Genomic DNA, 11344 nt, shown 5'->3' on the forward strand with positions numbered 1-11344 from the left:
AAGTCGACGCATCTGGGTCACACCCATTTACTTACCAATGGCAGGTGAGGTATGTTGACAATGTAAGGGAGGGCATAATACTGCTGTAGCTGCTATTAAATAACTTAAATCATATTACCAAAGTAAATTTAAATGCGTAATTTTTACTTTCTGGGGCATTAAGATGATATAATAGGTCTCATGTGTGACTGAGTGAAATTATTGTGGTTGAGAAGCAGTAGAACACGTTTTTACCCTGTTAATATTGTCAGTGAGCTCTGCCACACCCTGCTCTGTCCGGGCTGGACACACCTGTGTGGACTCTTCCTCACACAGCCTGAGACGCCCCCCCAAAACTGTAAATATGTAATGAATGGACATACAATAATAAATATAGATGGCACTTGGCAGTTGAAACACAATCTAACTGGTATATGAACCACTGAATAAGACATATGACTCATTTCAAAGGTCTCAGCTGAGGGGAAAGGAGCCCAAAAACCAGTTCCCAACCACATAACAACTTTTAAAAATCCACTTGGAGAACACAACTGTACTTTAACAATGAAAACGTGCCTCTTTATAATGAAATTGCCTCTTCTATAACAAACAATTGAATTTTCAATAATGAAAAAAATGCGCTTCAACGGTCAAACATGGTTTTAATACAAATAAACCGTAAGGCAAGGAAATTCCTGCACAAATGACACTAAAGTCTGCCCTGGTACAGGTAGCCTACTAAGGGGTTCTATGTTCACTCAGGATCACTTTAAATGATAAATAAGAAAGACAGAAAATAAATCTCAACAGACCTAAAAAAAACACCAGTTTCTAGCTGTCTGTGTCTGCTAAAGTGACTTCTGGTCTAAACTGAAGAAGATCGGAAAAGCCTGGGTGTGTAGTTCTCCACCTCTCTTATGCCTTCAAGAATCACCAAGCGGGGAATCACCATGCTGCTCTCAATCATCATTGAGGAGTCAGTCCCCACACCCTGTGCAACAGGTGAACAATCCTCTAGTCAACCCAGAGGAATGTATCTATTGTGCTAAAATCAATGGGAAAAAGCAAAATGAAATAGCAGCAAACAGCAAAGAATGAGGGACTGATACATGCTCACTGAACATGTTCCTTCACTGCAGACATTCTGACATGTCGCAGTAAATCACAGTAAATAATAAAATGAACAATGTCTGAATTCCAGTTAGCTGCAGCAGTTTCAGGATCCTGTTATCGTGCATGCTGGCTCACTGTTACACTGTCATGGCTTACTAGGACACTTGAATAGAACAGAGCCTTTGTTAATGTTGTTCATGTAATGCCATAACAAGTCAAAATGTCTTCTGTAAAAAGGCCTACTGGTCTATTTTTTGAGAGGAAATCTTTTGGTTTGCTATAGCAGGAAAAACACAGGTGCAACTACTATTATTAATGATGATTTAGTTCCATTAAGGTGACTCTCAGTAGTAAGTCATCATACTAATGAACCTGCATAATACTGACACACTGCAAAGGAATGCAGCCATTATTAATGTTACTAATTACACAAGTGCTTCTCCTGCCCTGACGAGTGTCTGCTGTGAAGAAGGTTTATAAAGCAAATTAGATTCAGTTATTTATTTAAAGAAAGAGCAGGGATTCAAAATGTGTCGTGTTGATTAGCAGCACACATAAGTGTCATCATTGGTGGTAAGTACATTTACTCAAGTATTGCACTTACTAAAATATTGTACTAAATTGCAGTTTCAAACTTGTACTTGCATATTTCCATTTTCTGCTACTTTGTCCTCCACAATACTCCAGAGGCTGATAATTTAAGTCACTGTGTAGATTGAGATTATTAATACAAAATATAATCAACAAATTAATGATGTTTTATTATAGGCTAAGATTATTGATACCCAGGAGGTATTAAAACTATTCAGAAGTAGTTACACTTAGCCTCACCTTGAAGCAAAATTAACATGATGTATACAGTAATTCATTAATAATTATAAGCAAATAATATTATGAAATACCTTATTCTGAAATGGGCCATTCTGCATATCAAGTAATTTTACTTTTGTTAAATTACTTGATGACAGTTTTGCTGTTTTTCTAAGATCTAAGTACTTCTTCCACCACTGAGTGTCAGTATTGAGGACAGTTGGCAAGGTTTATCTCTTTAAATCCTAAACTTAGTTATTACTAAGTTATGTGGACTGTACATGAAGAATTATACACACCTCAGACAGCATAGACTATAGTTAATTTTTCTTTTTTATATTTTGGAACAGAAACTGTCATGTGACAATGGGATAAAATGTATGTATTACAACCAAATAACCCATTACGTTGTTGTAGTTCTTATTTCTCCTCTCACCTGTTAAAAACCAAACCTGCTAAAGGCCTGTCTTGTGGATCGTGTTGTCCAGTCCGGCAACACTGTCTCATCTGGACACCATGGACGGGAACATAAGGGACTTAAAGGGGCGTTCCCTTGGGACTGGCACCTTTATTTAGCTCTCACTGGGAGAAAGGTAGAGGACAGTATTTTCTCAGTCCAAAAACAAAAAACAAAAACTGAATGACAATCACATGAGGCCTGTAATTTGTAGCCTCTGTGTTGGTTTAGGAACTCTTTGTGGAGACTTTCACTTGGTGTTTGTCTCCCTGTAGTGGACAATCACTGTACTGAGCTAGAAAACACAAATATGTTTATTTTGCATTTAAAAACTCTGTATTGTCAAAATAAAAGTACATAGGACTCAATAATAGAGCAAAATAAAACCCAAACCATTCACTTCAACTTTTATTGTTATTGTTTAAGATAAGTTTTCTGTCCCAATGAAACTTTATTTAAATATACTCATAAATTTAAATATTTCAACTTACTTATATATTTATGGAACATTTTTCCTTTACACATTTGTCTTTACAGTACTGTGTGTTTGTATTTACATGCTATAGTAGACCTCAGTGTTGGCCTATTTAATACTCTTTTGCTCATTAAAGTTTTTTTCTTGCATCTGCACCTCTTCCGAGCTGGTTGTAAAGTCAATATCTTCAGCCCTGTGGGAAAGAGAACACATAGTTTGTGTTATTCATAACTCACAGACGTGTAAGGATGTTAAACTGAACTGGAAATAACAAGATAAGACGATGAGGACCCTGGCCATGTCATAAACTGGTGATCTTGTCACCTAATGTATGATGGGAGAGGCTCAAGCTTGACCCCTGAAGCGAAGCGTATGCTCATAGACTATGGACTTGTCTTACAGTGTAGATGAAATAACACTGACTTAATTAATTTTCTTTGTAACTGCAAACCAAAGCGTTATGGCTTCCTATTTGGAAGTACATATTTATTTCGGGCAAGAGCTGCCTACCAGTGCAAGCCAGTGTTCAATAACTCTGCATTGGCCAGAGTCCTGAGAAGTCTCCAGTACAGACTGGTTCTCCGAAGTCCCTGAGGGAACTTCTGTGGTTCTTGGACGCCATGGCACTCAGCACACATTTGAAACACTTCCCAAGACCTTCCGAACCTCTGGGGCATGTTGGGGGTCGAGTTTGGGGACCTGTCATCACCAGGATTACTGTCCCTTCCAAAGCGCATAGGCATGTTGGCATGGAAGTGGAGAGGTTTAGCAGTGGGTGGGTAGAGCCTGATGATGGTCGGGAGGCTGATTTTGCTGGTGGTGGGGGACACGTGTATGTTGAAGCTCTCGAGATCCAAACTCCTACGGATTTCACCTTTTGCCTGTGAACAAAAACACGCTGAGTTCAAGATCAGTCTAATCAAAGAAAAGTGTGATTAATTGTCAACTAGTTTCATGAGAAGTTAATTATTTAGTATCATATGTGATGAAGAATAGCAACCAATCTTCACATTTGAGAAGATGGAGACAGCAAATGTTTGACATTTTCGCTTGAAAAATTAAAATACAAAGGGATTATTATTGGAACAGTTTGTTCAGACAAATTAAGCAATTTAAATAAGTGACCTTAGGCTTTTCACAATTTCTTAACATTATTTTGAAAAACAGATTTATCGATTAATCTGCAACTATTATCTTGATTAATTCATATTCATCAAACCAAAATAATTGTCAGCCTTAGTTTTTACTACTAATGTTCCTCTATATGTTCACATCATTTTATATTATATGATACAGTGGGGGGAACACAATCAAAATACCGCCCAGCAAAAAAAGTTTTCTTTGACTGAAATAATCAGTTGTCAGTCATTTTATAATTTTGCCATTGATGGAATAAAAAACAGTGATGCATTCACAGTTGCTCTACAATGTACATAGTTTCAGTTTCATGATCTTGACAGTTGTAGTACAGAACACAAGGAAAGTGGCTGCAGTGTACAAATATTTTCATTATCAAGTAGTTATTTTGTCTATAAAATGTAGGAAAATATTGACAAATATCTATTATAACTTCCTAAATCACTGACTTCAGCCCAAAGCCCTCAAATATTCAAAATGTTATATAGGACCAAAAAAGCAGAAAATCCTCACTTTTGTGAAGCTGGAATCCAAGATTGTCTTGTTTAAAAAATTACAAATTGCTTGATCGACTAATCTTTTCAGCTGTAAAAGAAAATCTAATAAAATGGATCCAGTTTCCCACTGGAATAATCAACGCTGCCTGGCTTATTAAAGCTCTTACCTGTTGGTATGGCTGTTTCCGCACAGTGTGTCTTCCATCATCGCTACTCAGCAAAGTCTTATCACTGTGGATGGATTTCCCATAGACCTGCAAGTCAGACACTGCTGCCCCTCCAAGCCCCCCCAGCATCAGGAGTGTTGACAGAAACACAGTGGTCAACATGTTACCAGCAGGAGACACGTTCTCTCAGGACAGCACCGGGACACATGCCTTATTTCCTGCTGTTATTAAAGACCTCTGAAAATATACGTCACCTGTCGCATGTGATAAAGACACTCACACACATCCTCAGCCTCATTTAAATGGAGCAAATTCCTGGCTCAATAATCATCTAGCAGAATACATTTGAAAAGATATGTATGTCCTAATTGGGCTGCTGAATAAATCAGTTGGCATTTGTTTTTCAAAGCCAGAATATGAGGAGGAGGAAAACCAAACTAAAAACATTACCTAAAAATACTGAATGGCAGCACCATTTGTATTCAATATGTGATACAACATGTATTGTCCAATGCTACAGAGGCTGTATTTTCTCTTTACCACAAGATTTACTAATTGTATCCAGGTTGTCAATGTCAATTAGGAACCAATTCTGATCTAGTAAAAAGAGCAAATGGGTGTTTTAGTGATGGACAAAACAAAAACAAGACAAGAAGCATTGAAAGCACCAGTTGCACAAGTTGATTATTTACAGTCTTTTATTCATATAGCTGCCAGTTGTTTGACAAATTCAATTCTTTCCACTATTTTCAATAAAAATAAGGAAAAAAACAATCAAGTGAAAGTGATAGTGAAAGCGTAGTTACAAGTAAGTATATGTCTGGCCTAAGGGTCAAGCTCCAAAAACACTGGATCCTACACTTCCCATAATGCCATGCTTCTTTTTCGTTAGACCATAGACCCTTACATGCCCGGTAAACACCTACAGCATTTTCACGTCCTCATAATTTAACAAAGACTTTCTGTTACAGAAGTCCAAGCCCAATCCAAGATGACCCTGATGACACCAGGGTTGTTTTTTCAGACTTGGCAAAACTCCTCCAGAGCCACAGAAGGCAGAATACAACTCTTCTTACAGGCTGTATGTTACTGTCCATCAAGTAAACTCATGTTTTTGTGTAAAATTGGTAGAATTCCACTTTAAGTTGAGTAACTTTGCCAGAATTATGGATGAAGCCAGATCAAATGTATATTTATTTCATGCTGTGTGAAGCCTTAGAACAATTATCTGATCATGGACTCACTGGATACTGTAAATAACAAGTAAAGCAGCAACTGCTGTCTTAAATATTTATCCGACACCATGTTTTTCCCTAGTCGCTGGCTGAGCATTGTCTCATTTTATTTAGTCTTTTTGAGATACAGAAACTGTACTATGTTTGGGGGGATTTGCAGATCCAATGTTGTCAAGCAACAATCTAATTAAATATCCTTAGAAAAGTACCTTAGATTGGCTCATATGGTGTCCTGCAGTTATATGTTTTTGGTCTTGTTTTGGAGCAAACCTCTTTGGAAAAAGCACAAACAAAACTAATAACAGGAGGAATTTTCCTCTTCTTTATTTGTTATATGTAACTATTATTCGTGTATTGAAACTACTGTATCTAGCAACTGTTGGACAATTCAGCTTTGACAGGTATTTAAAGGAGTGGGAATGATGTCACTCCCCATTCCTGTTTCTAAACGTGTTGATTGTTTATTAACATTCACAAATGACTCACTGGAGCTGTATTTGCATCTCGAGCAGACAGAATGTGAGGAATGCTTGGTGTAAGACACAGGTTCATAATGACAACCTGCAGGGAACTTTAATTTGATCCATGCGTCATGACCCCAACATTGTTTCCATTTGCAATGTTACCATGTCCAGTCCCTCCTCTGAGCACAGAGAGCATTTAATACATTGGTTTGAAGCATCTCAGTGGAAAAGAATTCAAATCGTGTCTGTTTTTAGTGATTCAGTATCAACCTTAAGATGTTTTTTATGGCTACGGTTTCAGTCTATCTTTCTGCATTATCATTTACCTCCCACCTCTCCTCAGCCCTTCTCTTTGTGCTCTCCCTCCCTGACCCTGGGCCCCAGCTTGCAGACTATGGGGTTTTGGATTTACGATCCTGTCTCCGACACTTATCCAGCGTCTTATCCGCAGAGGGCTTCCCTGTACCTCAAGCTCTCTCTTTGTTCTTACACCAAGCTCTCCGAGCACTCCCTCAAAGACCTTGTTCTCCGCCACTGTAATTCTCTCTTCTTAATGTTTTTAATGTGCATCCCTCACCACCCCGGCGGCCTTTTCATCTTTCCATTTTCTTGCTTTTGGGCCTCTGCCTCCCCTCCTTTCTGCTTCAACATGCTGTCCACTTGCTTGAAAACAGACGCCGCTTCCTTGATAGAAATACTGCCCTCTACGTTTGATTTAATATTCCCTAAACTTCGCATATATATAATATTCTTATATACGTTTTTGACTTATCTTTCATCCACATTTCATATCAATGTAGCATTTCCTGAAATGTTCGTCTATCCGTCGAAATTGAATTTTTTGTGAAATTCAGGAAAACTATACAGAGGAAGACTGACAAAGAGGCAAAAAATAATTATAGACCCAAAGCAGAGACAGGAAGCAGAATGAAACAGGCCACAATGACACTGTTGATCCTCGACTGACTAGACTGTTGAGTCTCTCTTTCTCTCCGTGTCCGGGATCTGGCAATGTTCCCAGAATTCCTCCCCAGGATCAGTACACCCTCGGATTCCCAGGATGATTTGTGGGAATGTGCTGTTATCCCCCTGTTGAGCTGATTTATGTGGAGTTTTATCTTCCCCCTCACTTAGACATCAGCCGGGTCATCATCACAACACTTTACATGCCCGTACACTCAGCGAGGAGACACATTCATCAAGCCCTTGTGACGGGTTATAGTTTTATCAATGATCAAATCCATTTCTGCAGGATCACTGCATTATGATGTATGGGAAGACGCGCTGACGCCTGGCAGACAAACACACAGGTTCATACTACAATATGTTTAATTCTGTGTTGTGTTGTTGTGATTGTGGTGGATGATGATGTCTCTCACACAACCACGTCCAATTAAAGGATGTAGCTTTGAGCCTGTAAAGGGTTCAAGAGACGGATGTGGAGACAGACCGGAAGTGGTACCTTCTGTGTCTGTATCTGTTCTCAGAAAGGGTTTTATGTTAAAGTATTTAAGCTGTTACACATGCAGAGGCCTGGGCATTTCTGGGACTGTAAGTAGAATTTGACAACCCCCCACTGAAAGCATCTCAGGAAAAGACAATAAATGATTCTGGTTAGTTTCCTTCTTATGGCAGGTAGTAAAACTGTACAGAAACAGATAAGACCAAAGAAAAGGCTTCCCAAATATTATATATTATAATAGTATAATTGTGGGTGGGGTTGTGTGTATTGTGTGTGTATATCCCAAGAAAAGACCAAAATCAACAACTGAATCCCATAATTCAACAAGCTCTCCAGTCCCAACAACCCATACACTGAAGAAAAACTTTAAAAATGGGTCAGAAATATAAACTGCCATTTAAAAAAAAAGGGTTAACTTATTTGATTGAGCAGCTGGGCACTGCAGTTTTTAGCAAACAATACTCAAACAGGAGTAAATAGTGCATTTGTTGGGGACTATTTTCAGCTGTGGATTTGGTACCATAATGAGCATTTACACCACCACAACAGTGTATGTGGGATGGTCTCAAAGTAAACTACAATGCCAATGTTCTTCATAATGAAGAAAAATGTCAATTACAGCAAAATGTGTCTCATTTAAGTGGCTTTTGGGCAACAATAGAGCTATGGCACAGAGGAATAAGGTATTGTATCAGGTTTTGGCTACACAGACAATAGATCAATTCAGTGTATTGGTCTTTAAATAATTTGAAGGAATCCATGCTTAGCTGACATTAGCAATTTCTAATTTGCTGATTTGAGACCCTCTTTACAGCACCTAGGGTCCCTGAGCAGCTATTTAGTTTTGCCGGTGCCTGGTACAGCTCTGCATACAGACAATTGCATGCACATATTTCACAATTCTTACATCATACCATGTCATATTTGATTTTAATGCCTTTAGTCAGTTCAAAACTCTACAAAAAAATTGAAATATTTGATTTTTTCAGGTGCTTAGTCCAGTAAAATGTAATTGTTGTTTCTGCTTCCCCAGGACACACTGTTGAATTTTATTACATTATTGAGTATGTTTTAGCCCAGACTTGCCATTTCTTAGGTATTAAGAGACAATACTGCTTAAAACTTACTATATCTAGTGTATAAACTTTCTTGTCTTTTGAATCCTGGGGAAGCAAAAATCACCTTAAGTGATAATTAAATGTGTGGCAATATTAATAATCTCAGGCTTTGATTTACTCACATTTTGATCTCTAAATTAATGTCAATATTATTCTACATTAAATACTGACAAGAAATTTTTTTTATAGTTTACTTAAAATGTAATAAAATGTTTTTCCTTTGTCTCCTGTTTCCACATAGAACCACTAGATGCCACTCTAGGTTTGGATGATCAAATCCAGAGTTTAAAGGTTAATTTGAAAGAGCCTCTTGTCTATTTCTGTTTCTTAAAGAAATATTTTTCATTTTTCATCATTAAAATTTCAGGTAAGTTGTAGTCATTTTGTTAAAGATATTAATCTTGTATTGTATTTAGTGAGGAACAGCATTAATCTTTAAAAACGATGCTGCACAATGTAAAACGTGGCGTCCACCAGGAGGCACTCTAACACCCTTCTTCTCTGAAAGTATAGGAGGAGGAGCACCTAAGGAAGAGGTGGAGATTCAGAGGAAGAGGCTGTCCTCAGAGAAAGAAGGAGTGTCCCCAAAAAAGGGGAGGTGTTTTAATGAGGGGAGGCACTGTAAGCACTGGCCAATCAGAGGCTTGTAGAAATTCACCAATCAGAGATGGAGAGGAAAAGCCAGGAGAGGCAGACAGGAAACTGAGCAAATGACCCTTGATGAGAGAGGGGAGGAGGAGGATGGGAAGGATGAGGGGAGGAAAAGGGGCCCTGGGAGAGGGGTGTGTGTATGTGTGAAAGAAGTGTAGGCTTGGTTGAAAAATCTGCCATAGCTTATGTTTTTGTCTTGTGTTTTCATTATAAGATATATTCCTTTCCCCCAAACGTAAATGCTGAAGGTCCGTTCAAGTGTAAAGAGATAAATAACACACGGATGATGGAGAAGATGAGCGATTGAGCCGCGGCAATAAAATACAGAAAGAAGCAAAAATATTGTGATGAAAGACATAGAGATGAGAAGATGTGATATGTGGAAAGAAAGAAAAAAGTTTGTAAAATATGGAGGAAAATATGACAGAAGGTGGATAATTAGATTAACATTAAACAAGATGACAGCAGAAAACAACATGGATAGATATAGATGGATTTAGAAATTCCTGCTGTTCATGGTGTGAAAAAAAACATGATCCGGTCATTTTGTTGTTTTCTCCTACTTGATTTGAATGTTTACACGGCCATTTAGTTTCATGATCCTTGGGCCCTGGAAACCTCTTAAAACCTGGGTGCATAAATCCCAAAGACACTGGTGTCAATAAGAAAATAAGCATCCTTAGATTGTGTAAATAGTATTTATGCAGTAACAGTTGTGGGAGGATTACGTGAGAAAGAGAAAAAGAAGCAGAAATTAAGTTTTGAGGAGAGAAAGTGGCTGAGAAAATGCTCTTTCACTTAGTATTTCTCCTGACCTCTAGGGCCTCTCCTCGCTCCCAGTTGGACGGCCAGTTTGGCTGCTGTTCGGTGGGTCAGCGGGGGTCAAAAGTCATCTTAGACACCCACACGGAGAGATACGATGTGACCTTCAACCTCTCCCCACTATGCAGCTGAACCCTGCACAGCGCCTAAAGCAAAGCAGAGAGAGAGGGAAAAGGGAGAGGGGCACGCTGCATTTTTTAACACACATAAATCCGATTTGTTTTACCCCAAAAACGCGCAGTTGTAGTCGTATCCAAGCCACTTGTAATTTGCCACGTGGAAGAAGTCAGACAGTAAAAAAAGAATTCAGAAATGCTTGTGTCTCTCCCTCAAACCATAATGATGGAGATGTGACTGTTGAACATTATCGCTAATTGAAGACATGAGACACTCATAGACTAAGTCAGACACAGGAAGCATGCGCTGCCCTGATTCATTTACTGTTCTCTTTATGTTAAAGGGCTCAGGAAAAACATGAGAGGTAAAAATTAAAAAAATTAAATTTTCTTACATTTCTTATCCAGAGCTATTTTTGATCATGTGTCTCTGTTGTTGTGGGGGTCAGACTTGGTTGAAAATAAACTATGATCTATCAAACAATTTTATTATAAGAAACTTTTTTTTTTTACACAACTATGGCCTCATTAATCTATAAAAAGACCTCATGCTTTTTCTAATTTGAGCAACACTGAAACAGCAAATGATGAGTTTACATTTTGATTCCTTTTTTTAGTACACTGACTAAAGCTAAATAAAACTATTGCAATGTTAAATAATGCCACATATGAAACTGTACTTTAAGCTAGTAAGCGTGCATGTGGACATATATACTGCCTGTCGTATTGGTGGGAGAATCACTCAAAACCCTTAATTAAATCAAAGATAGATATAAAATAACAACCCTCTAAAAGTCCTCCAATCAGAAAACGTCTTAAATACAAGTACTGAAGTGCACTT

General features: G+C 38.2%; 1 protein-coding gene across 1 annotated transcript; it reads right to left on the reverse strand.

Annotated features, from left to right (window-relative positions):
* Positions 1-2942: 2942 nt before the first annotated feature.
* npvf (neuropeptide VF precursor) lies at positions 2943-4797 on the reverse strand. Its single transcript, XM_035681965.1, has 3 exons — positions 4636-4797; positions 3345-3715; positions 2943-3027 (listed from the first exon to the last, which is right to left on the reverse strand). Exons 1-3 carry the CDS (start codon positions 4795-4797, stop codon positions 2943-2945), a joined length of 618 nt encoding a protein of 205 aa, XP_035537858.1.
* Between the last annotated feature and the right edge of the window lie 6547 nt (positions 4798-11344).

Source organism: Morone saxatilis, unplaced genomic scaffold (genome assembly GCF_004916995.1).
Source record: "Morone saxatilis isolate NCDOM2014 unplaced genomic scaffold, NCSU_SB_2.0 Contig9, whole genome shotgun sequence".
NCBI lineage: Eukaryota > Metazoa > Chordata > Actinopteri > Moronidae > Morone > Morone saxatilis.

Bases quoted from the DNA above. Each gene is read 5' to 3' on its own strand.
- npvf (XM_035681965.1), bottom strand. From the start codon at position 4,797: ATGTTGACCACTGTGTTTCTGTCAACACTCCTGATGCTGGGGGGGCTT. The intron at 3,716-4,635 runs GTAAGAGCTTTA...TTTTGTTCACAG, and splicing joins GGAAACAGCCATACCAACAG to GCAAAAGGTGAAATCCGTAG. The intron at 3,028-3,344 runs GTAGGCAGCTCT...TCTTTCCCACAG, and splicing joins TTGAACACTGGCTTGCACTG to GGCTGAAGATATTGACTTTA.